Genomic DNA, 27,282 nt, shown 5'->3' on the forward strand with positions numbered 1-27,282 from the left:
CAGTCATTTAAATTACTTTATTTTTCACAAAAACTATTAATTTTTAGTACGAAAAAGACATTAATGTACTGCATTTTAATAATTATTTACTAATTACAAGAATTTTTTATACGATTCTATCAATTTTATTGATAGTCAGTTAACAGTTCGTTTTAGTAACGACTAGTTTTTTTTCCTTTGTCTTTTTTAGGTAGAGTTTATTGTTAAAATACTCAGTTGTAATAGTTCCTTAAATTTCACTTAGAAAAAAAAATCAAGAGAATTTTCTTCCATCCATTAAATATTTGTCAAATGATAATTATGCTATATATTTTTAAATTTTTTAGCTAGCCTTTAATTTTGTTGAATTTAAATCAATGATAATTCATGAATTTTTTTTTTCATTTGTCTGAAATATTTGGATGAATGACTTTTGGAGATTTCAAAATATTGTGGGGGACATGTACCCAGGCCCCCCTGCAATTGACTCCAGAGCTAAAAGCTATAATAAACCATTTTCTGAAATTATTCGATTTAAACATCAAAAAGCTGTTAATAAACAGGAAAATAATGGCTCGCAGTTTAAAAAGCTAACAAAATGATGCCATAATTGCTCCGATATCTGATATTCAACATTTTTTTTACGCAGCAAATTCGAACACTTTGCGAATACTTTTTTTTCCAGAAAAGTTTTAATAATATTTCAGAGAGTATTTTACTTCATCTTTCGCATCACCATCCGAAGCGGAGCACCTGAAAAATAAGGGACGAATCAGATGTTAGAGGGTAGGTGACGTCATAGAAGACGGGGGCTCGTATGAATCTAAAAGATGATTTCTTAACTTGCATTTCGTTTACCAAAGCTATAGTTGTCAACCTGTGGATCACAATGGTTGTACTACATTTGTTATACATTCATCTTCTTCTAGCAGCTTTTGTCTATGGTGAGAATATTCATTTTATTAATATTATTTCCTCTTAAATAAAATGAATTTAACTTTTTAATGAACATTAAAAATTAACTTTTTAAAAGAAAAACGTTTCGAAATATTTCTGGCATAACAATTCATTAGAATTTTTTAATAATTTATACTTTGACTTTTTTCCAAGTTATAATTTTTATTTTTAATTCAAAACTTGTATATTTGCCTAAATATATCTGTTAATAATATGAAATGGGTAAAATAGCATAATATAATCTCGAAGACTTGTAAAGTATAATGGATAAATCTTCAAAGAAAAAATTCATTTTCAGTTTAAAACGTGTATATTTGGTAAAATATATATGTGAGTAATGTATATAATAACATGAACAATATGAAATGGATAAAATAATATTATATAATCTCCAATAGTTGTAAGCATAATGGATAAATCTTCGAAGGGAAAAATAAATAAGCAGAATTAGTAAAGGAGGACAGGAAATTAAGAAATTCTTAAAAATCTAAATAATTAATCACTGAAACTTACCTTCAAGATTTCTTATTTAATTTTAAATGATTGAAAAAAGCATTCACTCAATTTAAATAATCATCGCAGTAACTTCTATATTCTTTATCCTGAACGATGTTAACATGAATTTAAAAAAATAATTAAAAACATTATATACTTTTCATTATTATATTTTAAAGTGCGCAAGTTTGCTTGTTATTTATTTTTAAGTATTAATGCACATTAAATGTTTGAAATATTACTTTTATCCAACTTACAAAATAAGCTTATCGAAGAAATATATGTATTAAAAACATTGACAAAATTTTATTGAAACAATTTATTCTTTCTAAGGTCGTTTCTATCTTATTTATATATCGACTCAATTTAATTACAGGTCAATACAGTTTGATTAAAAAAAATTTGTGCTATTGTTTTTAAATTAAGTTGGAAAAAAGTTTAAAAAAATATATACTAGGAATTCGAAGTTAAAAATGGATAAACTAGTATAATTAACAAACAATGAAAATATCTTATTAATTAATTTTAAACTGTATATTTTATATTTTATTCTAATATAACCAAATTTTAATAATGTGTAATGTTTAATTTAAACCATGTTAGTGATTTTAATTTCAAAGTCAGCTCAACAAATATGAAATAAATTCCAACTTTTAATTTCAAATCTAACTATTTGTTAATAAAATTCATTAGGTGATATAAATTGATATTAGTTTGAAAACAAAAATTCATAGTAGGAAAATAAAATTTAATCTTTAATATCTGTTTAAACCGTTATGCATCATTGCGCTTCATGAAATAATTAATCTTTATACTTTCCCAACGGAAAATGAACAGAATCCTTTAGAATTGTATTATATTTTAATTTACAAATCTTGGTTGAACATTGAATAATTATTAATTTTGAATCGCATAAAATATGTAGCCTCGAAAGTTACATTGTCAATAAGTTTATTATTACTTAAAAAGCCCTTTGAAGTATTACTTTATTTCTTCCTTAAAAGTAATTATATATTATTTCCTGCTAAAGTAATATTACTTTATTCTCTTTTTATTAGTTCATTCTATGCTTTGAATTTAAACTGCAGTAAAAAGAATAATTTATCTTGTTATTAAATAATAACACTAATTATTATTGACAAAAATTATTTCATATGTATCTAATTCTAGATTTATGATACGTAGCTGATTCTTACCAAGTTTTCGTCAGAGAAAATTTTGAAGTGCAAAATTTAAAATATTAATAGTACGCTAAGTTAGAAATAAATTGAATGGGTTTCAAATTATAAAATTCTTTTTAATAACTAGCTAAATGCATACAGGGTGCTCCGTATTCACCGCTTTTATGAATATTTGAGTAAGGGTATTACGGTAAGGATAATATTTACGTAAGGCTATTAAGGGTTAAGAAACGAAAGGTAAAATGTATAATATTTAAGTAAACAAACAAAGCAAAAAAAGAAGCGTTAATAAAATCTGATTGCGAAATACGGGATTCCAAGCATTAAAACCAGTTTAATTGCCAAATGAAACTTTAAAATGCTTCTAATAATCACTTTTCACTTTCTTCAGAAATCAAACAGATTTTAATATTTTTAATTTCATCTTCATTGTTAATGTATGCTATGATTCGTCAGATTTTCATAACATTTTTTTTCACCCTTTAATATTAATTTGTTAATATTTATTAGTGTGGGCTTTTCCTTTAGCTTTGACAAAAGCGTTGAAAGATATATTAATGGTAGGGATTATGGAACACCTGTATATAAACATTTTGAAGGATAAAATAAGTTATAGGTTGAGTCAAAAAATAAATGTAGGGGAGGGGGACGCTCCTATCTTAAAGAAGCATATTAATTTAGTTTAGAAGTCTAAAATGTAATTTTTTGGAGAAATGAGCCAAAACACAAAAACTTACATAATTTCACAGCTTCCAAATAAACTCTACAAACGAAATAAGAATTTAATAAAAAAAAACTTTATTTGTTATGTATTCTAAAAAACAAGCAAGCATTCAAAATATGAATTTGAACAAAGCAATTTGTATTAGTTAAATGTTTTATGAATAAACTTTGATTGCCCGATTGTAAGTAATTGAATGTAATTAAGTATCGATAATAAGTAACTGGGATCGAATCTACTTAGGTAATCGTAACATTCAGATCATAAAGGTATTTTCATTTTTAATCTGATTTTATCAACAAATTCTCAAAAACAAGATTCTGCTTTAATAATAATGCAATTTAGTATTCAAACTTAAAATGAATATTTAATAAATTTCTTCTTTTTATAATTTTTACCAAAGATATAAAAATATTTCTTTAAAAATTCACTTGCGCTATTCCCTCACACAGTAGTACTCTTTCGCTTTGTTTTTGAACAAACCAGCATCTGATTCTGAATCGTTAGTGGATTTCATTGATTTATTTTCCTTTACAAGCTTTGCAAGGTTTTTTCCTAATTCCATTCGAAATACGATATTATATATTTCTTGTACAGATAACATAACACACTACGTTTTCGCCGAAATGGTTGTTAAACTAAACCATACTGTTGATAATAAAAAGATTGATGAATCAAAGAAAATTAAATTTTTCATGATTCTTTAACAAAACTACGATTTGACATATTTCTTGCACATATAACATAGAACTCTCCCTTTTAGTAACAATGGAAACCATGATGTCTAAACTAAACTACACTGTTAATAACGAAAAGATTGATGAAACAGCGAAAATTAAAACTTTCATGCTTCTTTAGCAAAACTACTATCTTACATACTTCAGGCACAGATAATATAAAGCGCTCCCTTTTAATAAAAATGTAAACCATGATGGTTAAACTAAACTACACTGTTAATAATAAAAAGATTGATGAAACAACGAAAATTAAAACTTTCATATATCTTTAGAAAAACCAAAGCAACCAACATCACCAACTAACAAAACGCTTCTTTATTACTCGCATAAAATTATTAATTTTATGTAGTCATGCAATACAAAAATTTTATTTAGTATTGTTTTTATTGAAGTTCTCTTATATAGCTGTGCTATGATAGCATATTATTAAAATTGAGAAAGAAAAAAAGAAAAATTAAGCAGCGGTGAAAAAAAAATTTTTTTTTAAAAAGAACAACAGAAACTTTAAATCAGATTTTGATTAGAAAGGTATTTGGATTAAAACGGTATTCGGATTAAAAAATTCTTACAACCGAAGATTTTCATCTTCTGAAAAATATACTTTCAGCTTATTTAGGCTATGGATTTCGATTTGTACAGTTTCAAATTCGATTGCGTGCTTTATGATGTACTTGTAGTTTTTTATAATTCAACATTATGTTTTAAATTTGTTTTAGGATCAAAAATATTCCGAATTGTATCGATTTGTAAGCTATAAGCTGCGAAAGTTTCGGATCAAATTATTGTATTAAATACCGCCACTTTCGGTGCATAATTATTACTGTAAAAATTATGACATATCATATTTTTTGCTTCGTTACATGTTTCAGTAAAAACGGATTTTACTACTTTTTGCCGAAATTTTTTGTTGTGTATAGCATCTAAACATGTGCACCAAAATTTCCTTTTGCAACATCAAACCTAACACATATTATAGTTTCTTAACTCATTAACTCAGCGTCTATTTAAAAGTGTAGCGCTGCTGCTAGATGTCAGTTTGAGATTGCCTCTTTTTTTTTTTTTTTTTTTTTTTTTTTTTTTTTTTTTAAGGCAGTACTTGTCGGCTACTTTTTTTTTTAAAGAGGTCATCTCAAACTGACTTCCAAGGCAGAAAGAGAAAGGCAGAGACTCATGGAAAAGAAACTGCATTATTTGGTTTTGATATAGCAATACAGCCAGAAAAAAATTTATCTAAGATTAGTGGTAAAATTTGACTAAAAAAGCAGGCTGTATCAAGCTAGTTGTAGTAACATTACAAAAATCTGATTTCTGTAAGCAAAAAAGAAAAATGTCGTAGCACAAATGTTTTATTAATCGAATTTATAATGCGAAAACAAGGAAGTCTTATCTGTCATCAATTAATAATACAAATATTTATATGTGAATTTTAAATCATAACACAGGAATTAGAAAGAAATATGTACCACCAATTTTTGTTTTCCATTTATAGACCACGTTTTGTGGCAGGACATTATTGGGTGAAATATTAAGATTTTGAACAACGCTCATAACCTTAAAATTGCTTTTCTATATCATGAATTTTATCAGTATTATCAATAAATTACTTAAAATGAATGTTTTATTTCCCTGTCTCAGGATTCTGTTCTTAATAGCCACTAATATAATAAATTAAATAATTTAAATTTCGCAACAAGTTTATAAACTCATAGCGAACGAAGTTGCTAATCCTTTAAAATGACAATAAGTTGTGACAATGAAATTGCTAATCATCTTAAATGAGGTCAGCGAGTAACTACTGCCACGAAGGCTTAAGGATTATTTTAATTACTTTGATTCAAGAATTTGAATTTGTAAGAATTCTAAATGATAGATCTTGTTTTAAAATCCCTAACAATTTAGTTTCACTTAAAATAGTAAATTAAAATTGTTACGTGTAGATAAAGTGACATAACTCAAGTTTTTTGCAATTTAATTTTATGTATTATCATTATTTAATATTATGAATGCAATGTTTAAAATAAAAAAATGTATTATTCTCAATTTATTTTTTAATATTACAATGCTGATTAAAATGTATAAAACATTAATGAAAATTGAGATTGTATCACAGCTTTATGTTTCCAACACAGGCAACTCTCGCCGGAATCCCTACTGTTTCAGGAACGGTAATGTTTAAAAGTTTTCAACCAGTTTATTACCATTTAAAATACGAAATTTAAAGTGAAAATTATTTGCTTAAAAAGGAAACATTGGGTTTTCAATACAGAGCAGTTTCTTCAACGTCTTTCAAAAGATGTCTGCATCTTTTTAAAGTTATGTATATTGACCACCAAAATATAAAAGAAGTTATACGAAATATTCTGGTTAGAGACTTTTTCACGCTACTAACGGTTTCCATTATACTTTACAAAAGCACAGAGTTGGCATTAAATGTCTCCAGAAATAGTTGGATAATAAGTTCAGTTGTTGTCGGGCATTTAATGTAAGCGATTTTCGTTTCTAAGCATTGAGAGGGAAAGGGAATCGCCCTCAAAAATTCTCCCACAAAAGCAAATTTGTCTTGTGGATGCAGGAGTTTACTTGTCTTTTGAGTGAAATGTAATATCAAAAATACGAAACACACATGAATGCCTAAATTCTAAGGCATAAATTGATTGCCTATTGTGGGTGAAAAATTATTAAGGGAGATTTCGGAATGATTTTTACTAATTTTTTCCCCATGCAATTGTTAAAAACTATTCAGATTTCTTGGACAAATTATAAATCGATAAAAACTGCTTAATTTTATTGTAACTAGATAAAATTTTAATTTTGTATACTACACAATAGTTGTAATAAAAAGAAAAGTAGGTAGGCTTTCAAGATATTACACAGTATTAGATGCTCGGTATTTTTATACTTAATTTTGACCTCAACGTCAACTTGATTTCGATCTCAATCCTTGCAAACCTAAAATTTAGTATTTCATTTCAAGTATCAATGCAAAAGCTTTGAAACTATGCATGATGTTCCGTAAAGACTATCCTTAATGTGTGTTCTTAGAATTCTTATCTAAAAGAAAAACGAAAAATTATTCACGTTGGAGTCCACAAATTAATATTCACGCAAGAAAAAAATTCTATCGAGATCTGACAAATTACAGTAGTGAATGATGTATGTAAGAAACATGAGGCAGGAGGTTGAAATTTGAATCATCTTTCGAATTTGTTCTGTTTTTTTTTTCCGCGAAAAAACCTATCTAGTTGATTAAATCTGCTCTTCTTTACTGTAATTTATCAGATTTTCATAGCGTTTTGTGTTTTTTCCTATGGTAAAATAGTAATTTGTAACCCCACATGTAAATAATTTTTTGTTTGATAATGATTATAAAAATCGTATTCTGGGCGATCATTACGGAAAACCTTGAGTACATACTTATTATTATTATACAATATTTACAACCTTTTTTTACAATATTTACATACTTATGATACAATATTTCCATGACTTATAGAAAAAAAATTTATTTCATTTATATCATTTTGGAAATAAATAAAAAAAATTTCAAACATAATAGCTGGCTGGAATATGTTATTAATTTAATTGAAATATTAATTCTAATTAATTCTGTATTAAAAGTACTTTCCTCTCTAAGAAGAAGCCATATCAGAAGCCTTCCTTATTAGAAGGTCTTCTTACGATTACTAACTAAATCTATTTAAGCTACAGGTTTTGAACATCGTGTTGAATTAAGATCTCATTGCCTGGAAAGTTCTGAAAATCAATATTGTTTATAGCATTTTTTTTAAAAAGCTAAGCATTTGAAGAATATGTGATAATTTTTCAAATTGCAGATTTACGTCACTTAAAAAAGTGCCTCGTTATAAAATTGAATTTGTAGATCTCACATTATAATTTTGAAATTGGAGATTTTCGAACAATTTCAACAAACTCTTACTACATGCTCAAAACTACTTTTTTCGAGAGTATTTGTTCGACTTCTTGGTCTACTGCACATATTTTTGGATATTAAAAAATTATCATATACAAATAAAATTTTGAGTACTGAGGTAAAGCCAAAGTTTGAAATATCTTGCAAAAAATCGAGAGATATAAAATTTGAACAACCACAATTTCCTATTAAATTATTAATAATACCAAGAAACTGAAGAGGTAGGATAGTACCTGATTAAAAACTTAATTCGTTTCAAAAACATATAAATAGAAAATAACAGTCGACAGGCTTCAAGAGCTCAAAAACAGGTGCCTGTTTTCAAGACTTTGCCAGACATGAGTGAGAAAAATCAAAAGTGATTTGAAATATAAAACGAAAAGTTGCCTACGAAAAATGGAAAAATGAAGTTGAGAAATAAAACAAGAAAAACCACAATGACCGAGAGGGTTAAATCTGTTTCAGTTATGCTTCTCACCTATATTTTTCTTTCTTCGTTGGCAACTTTTCATTTTATATTTCAATTCACTTATGTTTCTTCTCATTTACATTTGGAAAGTCTTGAAAATGGGAGACTGTTTTTAAGAGCTTGAAGCAAGTCGACTGTTATTTCCTTTTCATACATTTTTGTAGCGAGTGAAGTTTTTAATCAGGTACACACCATTTCTGTTCGAAATCAGTTTTTTTTAAAATTGTATTATTACTCTAAAAAAATAGCTTTAATTTTGTGAAAAACTTTCCAGATTGGTAGAGTATCAAGTGATTAAACGCAGCGTCACTTCCTTTTTGTAAGCACACCGACTAATACTTCTTTTTACTTACAAAGAAAAGTAATTTTTAATGCTTGTAAAGTATACTAAATTCAGTTAAAAAAATATCATTAATTCCTTTCTTTAATTTTTTGAATTAAAAAATACGCACTTTTTCCGACTTGCGAATTCATATATCCTTAAAGAAAAACCTAATATTATCTCATAAGTATCCTAAAAAAATAATTGGAAAAAAAATAATGCATCAATCATATCTATCAAAATAAATAAAAACTTCCATGAATATCCACCAACAACTCAGTATTCCAATAAAACTATCGAATCATTTGTTTTAAAAAATAAGCTTTCAGTATTTACATAGTTGCTCAATTTAAATGATCTTCCTTCATACAAGCTCTAAAATCTTTATTTATTTATTTTTAAAAAAAAAGGTTTAGCCTTAGTGTAGAATGCTGTTTTCCATTGCAAAGAATTTCATGAAAGAGATCCTTTTCACTTTTCATGTTTCGGAAATGATATAATTCTATTGTTTGACCCTTTTTACTTAATAATTCAAAATTCCATCTTGTATCTTAATTTAAATAAATACCACCTTTATGGCTTGCTCTTTTTCATTTTCACAGTTAAAAATATCACAAATATTAAATAAATGACCACATTTTAAATGAAAGTCAATACACATAGCAAATTAAGATATGTAGCCCTCATTTTCTAAATGCATGGAATTATTTCTAATTAAGCAATGTTTAGTGCCATTAAGGTTTTAACAGATATCGATTATAATTATTTTTGTTGAAAATACTCAAAAATACAACGAACACAATAAATAGGAAATAAGTATTTTTTTCATTCTTTATTCAGAAAAGAAAATTGCGGAAAAACTTTCAACAAATAAGGAAGTCATAAGTAGAAAATGGGATCTGCAAAACTGTAAAAAAGATAACTTGAGATTTTTTTCATTATTTAAAGCTTCATTCATGTGTAAAAAAATAACTCTTTTAAGAAGTGAAATTGTTTTTACAAGCTTGCTTAACAAATACAAGCTTGTTTGACGGACAAAATTAGATTCGTTAAATAAATATATTCTCATCATTTTTTTTAAAATTGTCCCTGTTGTTTTGATTTTATGTAATTATATATATTTATATATTTATATTATAATAATTATGTGTCTGATTATACATGTGTTATTAGTATGTGTTTGATTAACATTAGTGCATAAATAATTGATTATAATATTTTGGAAATCGGCAAAAAAATTTATTAAATTAATTAGCCAAGTCATTGTTATACCAACCTTTAGAATTAGACGTAAAAGCTGTAGTTTCTCTAATTAGTTACAAAATAAGGTATGTAATTAATTAAAAAAATATCCAAATCCTGCTTTAATAAACATTACTTTAAAATGCTTAATCATCAACGATACCGAACATGAGTAAATGACTTTTTATGACATAGACCATACTGGTTGATCTGCAGTGAAAGTATAGTACAATGATTATATTAAGTGCCAGTACTATATTTCCAATGTTCGTACCACATTTCAAATTCAATACTTGTTCATGGAGAAAAAAATTCTGGTAAAATGACAGTACTATATGTTAATAACGTTACAGGGAAAAAAGAACATAATTCTTTTTATTTTTCTTTTCATATGGTAATGGTTTACCAAAATTTCTAGATTTCAAAATTAATATTCTTATTACCACACATTCAGTAAAAAATACAAAACTGAAAAGTAAATTTACGAGAACCAATGATTTTCATGCCATTCTCTAATGTATTATAATTAAATTACCAAACTTTACCACATTTACCAAATTTCATCGCATATAATAAAACATATTATTGTTCATTTTATCAAAGTAATTACCAAAGTATTTCGGTAAAAATTGTCGAGCTTTCTGGAATTCCCATAGGACCAAAAATACAGTAAATTTTACCATATTTCAGTAGTTACCATACTTTTTCCTCAGTGTATTTACTACCATACTAGATTTACAAAAATAGTTTCTTTTCTTTCTTGTTCGTAAAATGAAAATATTGTTACATCTTGAATAATTATTTAAACTTCAGTAGGTTACTTAAATGTTATGATGTTATTAAATTAATTTTTGCTGCTTAATTATAATTAATAAAATTCTGTGCCCAAAATTTATATTTTCTACAGCTATTGCATAATTGTAGTAAGTAAGGCAATAAAGTGCTACGCCACACTTTTTTCAAAAATTATATGTTTACCCCAAATTGTTTCGTATTATTTTTTCCTGATAGGCACTTTAAAAGTTTCCGAAATTTTCACAAGGTAAAAGCAAAATATACCAGAAAATCTTATAGCTTACTTGGAAATCATGTTGTTTTTAACCAAAAATGATCTTAAAACAAACGTGTGGTTTATCCTTACATTGCTTAAAGCCCTTCAATTTTAATGTACCCAAACATGTGACTTAATATGTGCATTATACATACTATGACCATATATGTAAGAATATCTAATTAGTTATTATAAATAAATACACCATATCCATATAAATAGATAAACTTTGCGTATTATGCATTTTAATAATATTTAGTTGGTAATTTAGTAAATTAAAGAATCGCTATTTATTTTATAAATATCTTTTCAGTTTTACAGTCAAATTTCTGTTTATCTACTACAAAGGCCTTTTAAGAACATAAGAACATTTATAGAAGTTAAACTCGATTAAATTGAGTTCAAATGTTTTATATTATATCATTCTTTAAATTTCGGTTATAATACTCTTCTGATTTTGGAAAATGACACTTTCCCCTTTTTTTAATTTCTTATAATAATAAAATATTTGAATTTATTGTCTTAGTTATAACCTGTAATGATATAATGATAATAATTTAATGACAGTGATTTAATGATAATGTCAATAACATGTAATGATAATTTTTATTTGTCATTTTGTTAGCTCTGAATAAAAATAGAAATTAATGAGATATTAAAAAATAAAATAAACTTCAGCATTTATTCAACTTTTATTTTTTGGTTCAATCTATATATGACTTCAGATTGTTCTAGAAAAAACATATCTTCCATCGTAACTCCTAATTTCCGTAGAAATGGAATCCATTTTAAAAGAGTAATTGAAAAATAATTTAACCGAAAGGAATTTCGTTAGATTACAGTTGAAACGAAATTGAATTTATATGTTGAAATATATAATTCTTTTGAGTAATAAAGTTCAGTAAATATTTTATTATATTCATTTATATAGTTGAATTAAAACTACTTACTTTAAAATATTTTCATTCATTTTTTGCAGTTTATCTACTGTTTGTTTATTCCTAATTACAAACAGGAAATTTAATTTAAGCAAATTGAACTGTAATAATTTCCTTTGTATGAAAGATTTTAGATTGCAATTGAAACGAATTTTGACACTAATTAAAAAACGAAAGTAAATAGAGTTCAAGACGATTAAATATATCTATTGTTTAATTCTCAACTTTAAGACAAAGAAATTCATTAAATACATTATTGAGTAAATAATTAAAGTATTATTTAAAATATGAGTGAAGTGTTTCTGGTAATAATTTTTATTAATTTATAAAAGAACAATAAATGTACAGAGTATTTAATTAAGTACACCATAAATATTAAAAAATAAATCTTAGTGTTACTTCCAAAATCGGTTTCTTTTCACTAAAATTTCTCTCTCTGTATATAGATGTAGATAGATAGATAAATAAATAAATAAAAACTTCTAATTGAAAACACTCGCTTACTCAACTATGTTCTCCAAAATTTTTATAAATGGAATTTTTTATGGTAATTAGTAAGTTATATATTTAGAAATAGTTTATTAACTGTTATTGTTAAACAGTTTTGCTTTTAATAACTTTTTCCACTAGTTTGGATTTACTGAAAGCAACTCCATTTTCTACACTTCCCTATTAACTTCGAAAAACTTCTTATCAACTGCACGTTGATCTTACTTTCTTTATTTACCTCAGACACTTTTACTGAAACCCAATTAATCAAAATATTGACAAAATCAGCTGCCTTTTCTCCAGGCTCAAAGTAAATCAGGATAATATACTACATTACCACATTACCATAATCGTTTCCATTAGCTTTTTATTGACGTGTTAAATATTTAGTTAGATTTCACAATATAATTTTCCCAAATTTAAGCGTTGTATTATTTTATATATATATATATATATATATATATATATATATATATATATATATATATATATATATATATATATATATATATATATATATATATATATTATATATATATATATATATATAGTATATATATATATATATATATATATATATATATATTATATATATATATATATATATATATATATATATATATATATATATATATATATATATATATATATATATATAATATATATATACATATATATATATATATGTATATGTATATATATAATATATATATATATATATATATATATATATATATATATATATATATATATATATATATATATATATATATATATATATATACTTATATGTATATGTATATGTATATGTATATATATATATATATATTATATATATATATATACTATATATATATATTATATATATATATATATATATATATATATATATTTAATTTTCCCAGTCCAATGTGTTTTTGTTACAGCCCTAGAAATGCGACGTGTTGTTTTAACAAAAGCTCTTTTTCTTTTGTGATTATTTCGTCAACTGTCTTTAACTTTTCCGTTTTGGGGTTTGCGTTAAATCCAAACCATTCCTATTTACTACAATTTTTAATTATTTCAACCAAAAAATAGATTTTACATTTTTTTATTGTTTTGATTATAGCATGTCAAAAAAATTTCTTTAAAAAAACTTACAGGTGTAAGTTATTTCTGTCAGCTCAGAGACAAAATAAAGTGGCTATCTTTGATTATTTTTGTCTTCAGAAATGTGTAAAAAGACAGTCTCTTGTAATAATACTAGTTCAGTTTAAAATATTTATGTAATTTGCATAAGAGCTAAATTGTTTTTTACAATAAAAGTTGCTTTGAAGCAATGGTTTACATTTGCCTGATAAAAATGAAATAAGACGGAACACCTAAATAACTTTTGATCAATTTGCCGAATTTTCACTTACTAACATACAATCATAATTGTGAAAGAATAGACTTTAAATATACCTATTAATTAGTGACAACGAAATCAGACATTTTTTTTTTATCAAATAAATTTTTGTTACTTCAAAAGGGATTTCATGTGCCTTATTTTCTTTCTTAAAAACTGAACTTAGCATTTTAAAAATGTTTTATTCATTAAATGACTTGCTAAAATATAAATAAAAATTGCTGCTTTCTACTTTATATTGTATTTAATAAAATAAAGTATATAAAGCCAACGAATAATTTATTACCTGAGATAATAAATCATTTTTCTACAATAGTTTGTGAGTGAATGTGTAAAGCAGAGACTGAGGCGTTGCGCTGTCTTAATGAAATGACAACGACCACAACAAACTAAAGAATTTTAAGAATGATAATGCCTTATTTTTGGTAAACAAAGTATTACATACTGTCTGGGCCGAACTATAGTAGTAGAATAGACTTGAGCATTAATAAATTGTTTGGTTAAATTTATAGTGGTTCAAATATTGTTGAATATTTAGAGTGTTTGTCGTCTGCTAATGTATGTAAACAGTAAAGTTTACATTTCAACTTCAATTTTTTAAAAAAAAACTTTTTTTCTAGTGCGAGGTCACATTTTTTCTTCATTTTTGTAAGTAAAAAATAGATAAAGCCCCTTCCAATGCAAAAAGTGTTTGCATTATTATAAATTTCATAAAACAATATAGTTTTTAAGCAGTTGAATTAAAGGTTTTGAAAAAAAAAATGAGAAATTTATTCAGTACTTATTAAAAGTTAATATTATAAAAAATAATTTGATACCATTTATGCAGTTTACGTTGTACTGAAATAAAACTTCCTTAAAATCAAGAATTGATATTTAATCATTTAAAAACTTTAAATGGAATTCAAATATCCTACATGTGACGTTAACTATATTAATTGACTATGTTGACGTATGAAATTTGGCATTCTGCAGAATGCCTAGTCATAGCAATTGCAAAAAAATGCCTAGTCATATAAAGAATGCTTAAGTTGAAAAACAGTTAAGTTGATGAAACAGTTTTTGAACAGTTTAATCAAATTTTCTGGAGAAAAAAAGAGAAATTTATTTTGCAGTTATTGAAAGTTAATATTACAGATTTTTTTGATAACATTAATGTAGTTTGCGTTATATTGAATTGAAACCTCCTTAAAATCAAGGGTTGATATTCAATCATTTAAAGATTTTAAATGGAATTAAAATATCCTACGTGTATTCAGGAGTTAGGTCACCGTCGGTTAGCGTTATTTCTTTACTGTATTTTTAGAATATGTAAATGTCAATGAGCAAAATCTGGTATTCTTTAGAATGCCGAGTCAGAGTATAGAATGCATAGTCATTATATAAAATGTCTAGAATTATATAAAATGTCTAAGACGATTGGAAAAAATCAAAAGTCTTTTTCTATTTATTGAGTAGGCAAAGTATATGATAATTCTAAAGCATCATTAAAGTAATGACAAATAGTAAGGCAATTTAAGTATTGAAGTGCTGTAAAACTGTAAAGTACAGTAATTTCGGTAAAACTGTAAATTATAGTAAGTACTGTAAAACAGTAAAGTAACGCCAGGTATTCTATGCTATGTATTTTTAGATTGTATTGATTTCATGCATTGATATTTACATATAATGATATTAAATAAAATTTACAAGTAAATCGAATAAGAATTGAGGCTATTATCGAGATTATGAACATTAAAAAAACGATTTAAAAAAATAAGCACTATTTACAGTTTGCATCTTATTTCATACATACGTCAATATAAAATACATTTTTTCTTATTTAGATGAGTTTTAACTGATTCTTTCAAATTTTTTTTAAACTATAATTCAGTCAAATTATGAAAAATAATAAAACCAGTTTTTTTATTAATGATTATTTATTTATTTATGATTAATTATTTATTTATGATTATTTATTTATTTATGATTATTTATTTATTTTTGATTATTTATTTATTTATTGTTTATTTTTCAAATGTTCAGCAATGTTCTCACTTAGGTAGTATGAAGTTAAAAATGAAACTACATATTTGTTGTCAATGCTCGCATATTTAATTCAAAATAACCCTCATTTTATAACTACTTCAATTAATCATTGAATAATTCTATAAACCATCATTAGTGCTTAGATAATATTTCTTCCAAATTTTAAAAGGCCCAATTCCTAACATAAAGCACTTAATGGATCTTTATCAAATAATGCGTTGCGAATGATTACAGACGGATAATTTAAACAACAAATATTTTTCATTCCTAATGTCTAACATTAATCTCACTTTTCTGTAATGAAATTGACTAAGTCGGTATTTTTAATAAATGTAGAAATACATTAAAGTTTTCAATAAATTTCAGTGAAAGAAATTGAAGTTCAAACTATGCACCAGACATAATTTAATTTTCGTATTCAATTCTTATAAAATATATGAACTAGATTTGTGAAATATGTATGCGATTGAAGATGCATGGTCTTAAATTTATTTTGAGACAAGTGGAGTACTGAGAAAATTTATCAAAACGGCCAGAATATAGTAAAATTTAACGTGTTTCCGGCTTTAAGGAAATACGAAAAAACTCAGTAGTTTTGACCGAAGAACTTTGGTAATGATTTTGATAAAATTAACAATAAAATATGGTTTTATAATAAATAATAAAACTTGGTAATTGTGAGAAAATTTAATAATTTTATCATTATACCTTAGAGCATGACATTAAACCATTTATCCCTAATTTACTTTTTAGATTTGTATTTTTCACTTATTGCGTGATAAGAACTATTTTTTGAAAACCAAAATTTCCGGTAAACTATTAGCATATGAAGCGGAAAATTACCAAATTAATGGTTTAAGTATCGTATATTTAGGCTATTATCACCAGAATTATGTTGCTGTTTTTTTAAGCCAGAAATGTCAATACCATGCTGCTCTAGAATAGTTTTCTCTCTGCAAAAAATGAAATAGTTTTAAGGTCTACCAAAAATCTTCATTTTTTAATAAACTACATCTTTTTTAAAACTGTTTTATAACAAATAACTTATAGTTAGAATGGAAGAAATCATTTATTGAAATAATTTGTTGACATAAATAAAAAGATTTAAAATCAAAAACCAAAACGTTCGTTCGTTTTACGTAACTCAAGGGGGTAAAATATGGTTTGATTAGTTTCTGTAAGCTCAATTCCCATACATTTTACGTTCTTGTTAAACATCTTAATTTCAAAATCTAAAAATAGGATATGGTGACTTATTCAAATTTTTTTTTATCACTGCTTTACAAGGTTATTTTAATTTGAATAAAATAATTTTAGCTACCCATAGCCATAAAGTAATTTATGACTGCCCTGCTTATTAGTGAAGAAATACTTTGAATCATAATATAATATAATTTTGGTGGTGTCAAGCTGAAACTTACAAGTTAAGCCTGCTTAAAAGTGATTGCAATGCTACGGTTCATCTCAAAACAGAAACATGGTTCAATCATCTTATTTGCACGATATTAGTGATAGGGTTAATTTTATGGTTCAACGTAGAACTCACTTTTCTGGAAGTGTAATAGTACTTTATTTGCATCGTCTTGTACTGCACAATGTGCTATTGAAGACTATCTATCAGACTTAAGTCTATCCGAAGACATACCATCACAGTTTTGGGATGACTCCCCGGCTTTTGCAACTCAACGACCTGCTCGTGAGGAAGTGTAGGTATTAGGGGGGAAAAAGGTAACATCGTTTTTTTAATATTAAACTTAAACAAATTATTTATTAATTAGCTTTAATGATGAAATCAAACTTGTTATCAACGCGAACTTGTTATGTATATAAGTGCGTAATTGATTGAAATCACTTGGTGTTTTTGATTATCATTCAAATTCTTAAATGTTTTGCTCCTTAGAAAACGTTGTAGCAATAGCGCAATATTAAGCGAGTACGGGGCAATACCAACCACTCCAAATCAATATTTTTTTCCTGGTTGGCCTTCCTGATCTGGTTGTTCAGAAATCTACTTTAAAAAAAAAACTATTTGCGGACGTACAATGGACTTGGATAAACATTCTAAAAACTTTTTTTAGCGGCTGTTGCGTTATGAACTCAAACTCAAAAAACTAAAAATCATACAATGCCAGAGCTATATTGCTTCTGGTACTTTCCCGTTCATTTCCTCCTAAACTGCAAAAAAAAAATTATAATAGTATAAAAATAAATAAATAAAATAAAATCGACACAAAATGTAAAATAATGGTAGACTTAGTAAAACTTCTGCTACAATTAGTTTCACTATTAATCCTTAGCTTTTCTTCAATAAGAAAAAAAATTAACTGTTAATTGTTAATTTTAGCAAAAAGACAATTATTTATTTAGAAGTAATAATTTATAATTTTTTAATAAAAGCTCTAATTCAATGTATAATTATTTTTTTACCTAAAAATTCGGAAGAAAAAACTAAAATGATGCTAATTTTATTAATCAAGCAAAATTACCATCTGAAAATGACACACTTAATTTTTCAGTTGTAGCATTTTTGATTCTATTTCCAAAAATCTATTTTTGTTTTATACTTACTTAATAAAAAAGTAGGGAAAGTGAGGTAAGGGGGGGGGGGTACGGAATGAATTCGATGCTTGTTGTATCGCAAAGCAAATTCTAATCGTACTTTTGACATTTTTTTTTTTTTTGCAAATAAAAAGCAATGTCAATAAGTGTTTCCCTAAATGCATGCATACAAAAAAAATTTCTTTCTGCTGAGAGTCATTATATAGCATTTTTCCAAAGGCAATCTCAAAAGTAAGCTTTTAAATATTTGAAATATTTTTAAATTTCTGTCTAGATATGCTTTATGCTTGAACCACATTATTCTAACAACGTGGTTTGGAAATTCAGTGGTTTGGAATTCCTTTTGGAGTTCTCAGAGTTTTTGGTATTAAGTTGCATACGAGAATAATTTAAATCCACCGATGCTGTTTGGGTGCATTTGCATACATTGTAAAAAATTGCAGATGAAATCTTGACAAAAAGTACCGGCACTCAGAGTGGCATTACTTTTTACCGTAAAATCTATTTTTATCGTCTAGTTTTACAAAACAAAAAATCTAATAATTCGTAATTTTTGCAGTGATATTTACTATTAAATCCCTGAATCACTGTAATTAAATATTACTGTAAAGTTGACAGTAAAAAAAATTACGATAAAAATGGATTTTACAGTAGAATGGATTTTTTGAATGCTACACTCAGGTTGAGAGTACTTTCTACAGTAATTTGATCCGGAATTTTTTACAGTTTTGTGGGGAATAGTACAACATTTTATCTCATTCCTATTTATTTTCTTCAAAGTGCTTCTTTAGAACCCTTTATATTTAAAAATGATAATATTTTTCTCAAATTTAATTAATAAATCTTGAAATAAAATTAACTTAATATTATTTCATGTGATTTTCGTAGATTTCCTAGAATTATCTTCGGATAAACGAATTTTATAATGGCGTGCAAAAATTTTTCAATTCACTTACAAGTTTCTTGAGATATGGTGAAAATTCACAAAAAGTTAAATTAACATTAAGGGAACCAATTTTTGGACCTCTCTCTTGATCCAACTAATGGAACCATATTTCACAGATTGCGACTATCCTTTGTAGTTTAAGGGTCAGAAATCTGAATCCGTCTCCGTCTTAAAAAGGGAATGGTTATTCAGAGAAAGCAAATTTTTATATCTGATTTCGTAATTATTGTTATCTGCATCAATTAATTAGCATATTTGAGGTCACCCTCTTGAGCCATTAAGAACGTGAAGATTCAATTATTAGATCAAAATAAGGTGACCAGCGACAACAGCATAATTTTGCTGTAGGTTTTATCCTCATTTACTGCTAGTCTAAAAAGTAATCAAAAATGAACCCCAACCTATTCCTATTTCCTTCCCTTTCAATGCTCAATTACTCATCCCTAACTGCATATTGATTCTTGATTTGAATTTGCATTTTATAAAATAATTCAATTTATAGTAAATTTGTATTTTTATTTGAAGTTTTTTACGGGAAAAAATCAATCATTAAAAATTGTGAAATTTTGCCTTTTGCGAAGAATTTCAAAAATTGATGTTGTTGTTGACGTATGCCTGTTAAGGCAGAGGGGTGCGGTTGTTCTTGTTTTCCAGTGGCGCCATCTATGGCCAAGAATTCGACTTCTGCCACACAGATTTGCCACACCCGTTTATAGGGCGGATCCATTCATACATCCATTCATTCATCCACAGATCGTAATTTTGACCTGAATCAGAGAACGATCGATCTCCAATCCAGTACCCCCAGAGGTTTTGATTTGTTATGGGAACATGGAGGACTTTGCGACTTGACAGATTTAACGTGCATCAGTCACCATTTACTACACGGGGAATCTTCGACAGACGGGGTTCGAACCCACGAACTCTCGGACATGGACCCAGCGCCCTACCGACCAGGCTATCCTGGCCTTCAAAAATTGATAGTTTTTTTTATTTCGTGACATAGTTTTTTTTGTCGTGTTTTTTATTTTTATTTCGTGTTTTTTGCTCTTTCTATTTTAGCTGTGGACATTGTGCAGCATAGCACTGTTTATACTTGAAATGTATTAGTATTAAAGATCAATTTATTTTTTGTTATATTAAAATTCCAAATGTTCTTTTGCCTTACATTTACTTTCACTTTTGTATTTAGAAACATTCTTTATATTTCAGTAAATGCATTCTTAAATTTCAAGGTAACTAATTGAGTGTTGCCTAAAGAAAAAAAAGCTTGCGTATAATTTTTTTAGATATTCTTTACCTTATTTTTTATAAAAAAATTATAATGAGAAGGATATGCTTCTTGTATTAATATTAGAATTGCTAGGAAACAGCGGAACCAAGATAATTTAAGGGCTTTTTCATATCCAAATGGTATCTCCAGGCTAATTAAAAACTGTACTTTGAGAAAGATATTCTCTTACGAGTTTTTCAAGTAATCCGCAAGAGTTAGATGGTAATAAATTAAATGTTTTTGTTCATTAAAATGAATCGTTAAGAGTTTTTATTGAGTCAATTAAAAGTAGGGAAACAAAATCGTTGTGGGAATTATTTTTTAATAATTGTTGGCATAAAATAACTCTTATTAAAAAAGCTAATATGTGAAAAGAGGTCATAATTTGGCCATAAAATAAATTTTTTTTTCATTAACTGGGTTGTTGTTAGAAAAAAAAATCTTAACAATTTAAAAATTATTTGATTATATATTTATATTACACTATTTTAAATTTACATCATATTTTATTCTGTAACACTTTCTTTTAAACATGCTTTTTATAGTTTTTTCAATGAATTTTGTGCAATCCAATGCTTTTGATAAAAAAAAATAATAAGGTGATTCCTGAAAGTTCAGGGTTATTAAAAAAAAGAGTTCTACTCGAAAGAACAGCATGCTTTGATTGGTGAGTAATAATTTAAACAATCCTGAATTTTTCTCTAGTAGTATACACCGAAAACAAAATTGTGTATCTTTACTACTACTTTATACCAGAGTGGTGGGCTTGCCTCACCAAAGTTACAAGGTTTAACATCTGTACCTTGTTTTCTAGAGGTTCAGGCGCAAGCGTATTCAACTAACTAACTACAAACTCAGTGGCGTGACAGCCCATAGAGAGCCAAGGCCTACTGTGTCCATCTCAGTTTTCTTGACCTTGGCCTCTGGGGTGCAGGAGCAGATGTTCCGGTTCAGTGATCAGCCAAACACGAAACCCCCAGTGTTTAGCTCCCAACAATGCTTGGTACTCATTTATCGATCCACTGAAGGGATGGGGCCTCCCTGGCCGAGCGGTATCGCCTGCCAAACGTTCTGTTAAGCGTGGAGGTGGCGGGTTCGAGTCCCGCCGCAACCCTGGCTGTATTCTTCGTGATGTTCCTCTCCGTATTATGCTATCTGTCCTTCTACTTGACAAAGGTTTATAAGCCTTAATTGAGCACACAAGCCCGCAAATGTATGTTGTACCAATAAACAATTAACTGAAGGGATGAAAGGCAGAGTCAACCTTGCCCGGCTCGAGGATCGAATCCAGGACCTGCGGGACGGGAGCGCGAAGCTCTACCACTCAACCACCGGGTGTCATTCAACTAACTAAAGTGGAGTAAAACACCACAGATTGGTGTTTCACTACAACAAGAACCAGCATTATCTAAAAAAGATTAAGTGAAATTTAAAATAGATGAGTAAATTTCAAAACAAGGATTGCATTTGTGAACAACCGCACTTTTATGGGTGTGTATTATATTATAGCTAACAGATAAATTAAACAAAGTATACACAGAAGTATTGATTTAATTATTCACCAGAAAACATTTTTTCACTGCTTATGGATTAATTAGACGAAAGTATCTAAATAAAAATTATTCGCAGAATATATTTAAATATATTATGCAATTTTCTTTGTTTTTATCATTTGGCAGTAAGTTTGAAAATCGTGCCATAATTGACATCTTCATTCGTAGCATGAAAAGAGGAAATTTTACAAGACAATCTGGAAAGATCATCTAAATGCTCACCGCCAATAGCAATTTTAATAAAATTTTATGAGAAGATTTTAACCCCATTAAAATGTTTGAGGAGTAAAACTCATTTCCGATGCGTAAAATACGTGTTTAGATGCTTATTGGCGAACTCTGCCAAGGACCAAGGATAGTTCCTGTTGTAGCGAAGTACAAATTTCATTTTGTACTATTAAATAAGATTTATTAAAAATGACACCATGTTGGGAACCATGCCCATAAAAGTATCTTTTCTTTTGCCTGTTTTCTTTTCTCATACAATCATGATTCTACGTATGAACGTTTTTTGTAAGGCAGTATCACTTGTTATTTAATTTTGTTTTATGATACAAAATAATATTTGTAGAAAACCCATTATCATTTTGAGTTTCTTTCAAAAAGTACAAATACTACTTAATTGCTTAAAACTTTTTACATTTTTTATGTATTCAAATTAGAATTTTTTTATTAGTTGCCAAATAAAATTCTCTACAAAATGAAAAGAAAAAAAAATTTCAAATTTTTTCCAAGCATGCGCATTATAGCAGAACTACTTTTATTACGTATATCTTGAGCAATTTCAAAAAAAATTTTCTTAAATTTTAAAGCAATTGTTTTTTTAAACTAGATTTAAATTGCTCTGAAATTTTCGTATGATTTTTTTTACATATTTTTATAGTTATAGCAACAAAAAAAACATAAGTAAAAAACGTAGTTTTTTTATAAAAATGTCTATACTTTTATAATTTAGCTAGGCTAACTAAATTTTGTGCAATTATTTCATACAATAACCAAAATAAATGCTACAAGTTACAAATTTATTACTACATTTATTGGCATAGGATGTTACAAAACACTATTTTCCGCTTCTAATTTATGGTCGGTCCCTCCACCTCTAAAAGCTTTAAACTTCATTAATTATTTAGAAGAAATCGCATAATCTAAACACTTCTGAAGTTATAAAATGATTTTTTTTTTAGTTTTTCTTGAGAAATATGAAAAAAATGTATTAGTATAGAAGTGTTTCCATTATTTTGTCCATCCCCTGTATTATTTATCTATACGATAAAAAATTCATGAATTAAATTCTGAGTTTTAACTTAAAAATTCAAAGAAATGCTACACAGGATTTAGAAAGTTATGATGTTATAAATTAAGAATTTCTGTTATTATTTTTCTTAATGTGTGTGATATTTTCTAACTTAAACTAACAAATTTTGTTTTTATTTAAAATGTCTGCTTTGAAAGAAATAGATACTTTGCAAACATTTCATGTTTCAAAGATCTTGAGTGGTCTTAATAGTAAGTTTAACAATCATTTTGAAATGTAAATGAAGTAGCAATCATTTGTGACAATTAATCTTTTGGAAGATTTAAACATTTGAGTGACTTTAAGCTTTAAATCTTGATTCAGTAAAGTTTTCCTGTCATTCTGAAATCCTAAAGCTTAAATTAAGTTTTAATGGCTGTTACAATCAATCGTCATTATTAGTTATCGTTAAAACATATGGTATTTATGAAAACTACAATAATTTTAACAATGGTTTTATTCTAATCCTCTATTTTCAGACAGTATTTTAAATCGTCATTTTCATATTTCCGAAAATCAAAAAAGAGGGAATAAAATTGTTTCATTCTAAATATATAAACAATTGAAACATCATTCAATTTGTGATTTTATAAAGTATTTAATTCGTAAGTAAATTGTCTGTTACTTTCGGGACTAATATGCTATAGTTTCCTTACATGTATACGTCACCCATATTAAGTTTTAGTGGCTGTTACAATCGTCATTATTAGTTATCGTTAAAACATATGGTATTTATGAAAACTACAATAATTTTAACAATGGTTTTATTCTAATCCTCTACTTTCAGACAGTATTTTAAATCGTCATTTTCATATTTCCAAAAATCAAAAAAGAGGGAATAAAATTGTTTCATTCTAAATATACAATCAATTGAAACATCATTCAATTTGTGATTTTATAAAGTATTTAATTCGTAAGTAAATTGTCTGTTACTTTCGGGACTAATATGCTTTAGTTTCCTAACATGTATACGTCACCCATATTAAGTTTTAGTGGCTGTTACAATCGCCATTATTAGTTATCGTTAAAACATATGGTATTTATGAAAACTACAATAATTTTAACAATGGTTTTATTCTAATCCTCTACTTTCAGACAGTATTTTAAATCGTCATTTTCATATTTCCAAAAATCAAAAAAGAGGGAATAAAATTGTTTCATTCTAAATATATAAACAATTGAAACATGTCATTCAATTTGTGATTTTATAAAGTATTTAATTCGTAAGTAAATAATCTGCTACTTTCGGGACTCATATGCTATAGTTTCCTTACATACGTCACTCATATTATGTCGATAGAGATTGTAGATGCCACCAAAAACAGTTTAAAACCCATGTGACATTAATGTGAAAATGACAATGAGAAAGCTGAACTATTATCTGCAGAATAAGCATGGATGGTGAAAGTGTTTAGGTTCGTTCTTAAAATTTATTATTTTTAGTCAAATGTGAAGAAAAATTGTTATGTTTCCATATACATCTTTTTTTTCTTCATAAAATTGTCTATAGAAAGCTATGGTTTAAGATTATAACAATTAGAACATGGTACTTTATTGGTACTATCTCATTAAGACACCTTTTCTAGATTTTGCAAATTTGTTAGCATTTTTATTTTCGGAGCTAACATTGCTGTTTTTCTTATTTTATTTATTCATTTAAGTTTCACAAATTCCTTTCCGATCCTTTTTAATTTACACTGATGGCATTGACATTAGATATAAAAAGAATGAAAGTAACAATAATTGCTATGTTCTTATCCTAATTTTAAAAAGATTGTCTTATATTAAGAACCATTACGCAACAAAACTCACTACGGAATATGATAAAAACTTTTTTTTCAACCAAAAATATTTTTAATCAATCTGAAAAATATTTCAAACTCCAGATATGGATTTAAAGTTTCAATTTTTGGGTAAAATTTAAATTTAAATTTTTTATAACATTAATATATAACAAGTTTTTGTTATCAAGTTGAAAAATCGTAAGTTTATAATGCAAATTAACAAAAAAAAATTATAATAAAATGTGAAATTTAGGTTTCTTGGAATATACACGAAAGCCTTAATTTTCTTTTAGAATATCCATATTATCAATTTTAAATTTTCAACACACTCCTTAAGATATGTTATAAGATTCCGAGTTATTTTAAGTTTTCGGTTGACCTAAATGTTACATACCTTACTTGATTTTCTGCGGACGTTTTAAATACTAGATTTAAGAATTTTGCACCTGAAATCCAATTTCTTTTAATTTATGCTTTTAAAAAAATTAAAATTTATGTTTTTAAACTTTTTTTAAAACATTATATGAAGTATAAGTTACCATAATCATTTATACAAAACTCTTTAAACTGATATTATGAGAATAAAAAGCAAATGATAGCACGCATATAGTTTTTACCATTTCTTATTTTTTATAATAGATTTAATTTCACGAATAGATAAAGTTTTTTCATAAGTGAAAAAAAAACTTAAGAGTTGAGAATTGTAAAGATCACCAACTTTTAAGTTCTGTCTACATTGAATGTCGTCTACGAGAACAATTTAATGTTCAGTTTCATATAGTGAAGAATTACTTCATGTGAACAAGAAGTCAATTTTCCATATCATTGAGAACGCAGGTGGTGTGAAATATAGAATAGAATTTCGTTGAAGGAGAGTTTTACATTTTCAAGAAGAGGTGCTTCAATTCTCTATACTTTCCTCAAATTCAATTCCAAAAATAGAGTAAAGGATAACGAATGAGACAACAGTAATACATTTCGATGCATTTACGTCGACATTTAAAGTGCGTTTTGTTGGAATTTCTTTCCCACCATATGATCTACACTTAACTTTGGAGCCCTTCACAAACCTTCACGAACATTTGGAGAAACTTTTGAGCAGCTAGTACGAAAAACACATTTTCTTCTGGTGGTAAAATGCTTATTCTGATAGCCTTTTCTTTTATAAAACAAAACATGAACACTGGTATCTAATATTAGACTTTTAGACCTAAAAAGAATTTTGGGCCTCAAAAAAAAGAAAGAAAAAAAGAAGGAGATTGAGAGACCTAGTAATGGTCACGACATTTCTTAAATTTAAAAACGCGCAATCTGTATCGCTATCATTATTATAATTTTTTTTATTCTTTTTTTTTTTGCTGATTTCTATATTAATTACCATTTTCTTAAATTTGAAAACTCATTATTTATATCACTGTCGTTCTTAGTTTTTTTTAATAATTACAGAATAAATCCTAATTTTTTTAGTTATATGATGAAAAATTATTAATTTCTATTTAGCTGAAAATTATTTTCCTGATTCAATACGAGAATCAAAATTTTCTACTTTATTTAAATTCGAAATTATTTAATTTATAAGTTTTGATTAATAAAAATTAATTTTTTTAAAAAAATTAATTTTTAAATCATTTTTATGTAAAAAAAATTTTATTAAAAAATTAATTTTTAAATCATTTTTATATATAAAAAATCTTTAATAAAAAATTAATCTTTATCATTCTTTTTAGCTATAGCAATAGTTATTATTAGTGATTGGTGATTGAGGAATTTTAATATAGCGATGCATCGTCTGAAAATATTAATATTTAAGGGTTTATTGTTGTATTTTCACCGTTAATTAATTTGAATCATTTTTACATGGGTAAATATATCTGTTGCCTTAATAAATTTTATCAACATTCAAGCTAATATTGTATTCAATAATTATCGTTATAGATAACACTGCC

At 26.4% G+C, this 27,282-nt stretch overlaps 1 protein-coding gene across 1 annotated transcript in view; it reads left to right on the forward strand.

Moving 5' to 3' along the window:
* The first annotated feature begins 767 nt into the window (after positions 1-767).
* Positions 768-27,282, forward strand: part of LOC107445915 (uncharacterized) — a 34,322-nt gene continuing 7,807 nt past the window's right edge. Inside the window, exon 1 of the mRNA XM_016060407.4 lies at positions 768-923. Within this exon, the coding sequence (XP_015915893.2) occupies positions 797-923 (127 nt within the window). The 5' untranslated portion in view covers positions 768-796. The remainder of the gene's footprint in view (positions 924-27,282) is intronic.

The sequence above is a fragment of the Parasteatoda tepidariorum genome, chromosome 11 (assembly GCF_982258835.1).
Source record: "Parasteatoda tepidariorum strain Cologne lab strain chromosome 11, Ptep-v5.0, whole genome shotgun sequence".
Lineage (NCBI taxonomy): Eukaryota > Metazoa > Arthropoda > Arachnida > Araneae > Theridiidae > Parasteatoda > Parasteatoda tepidariorum.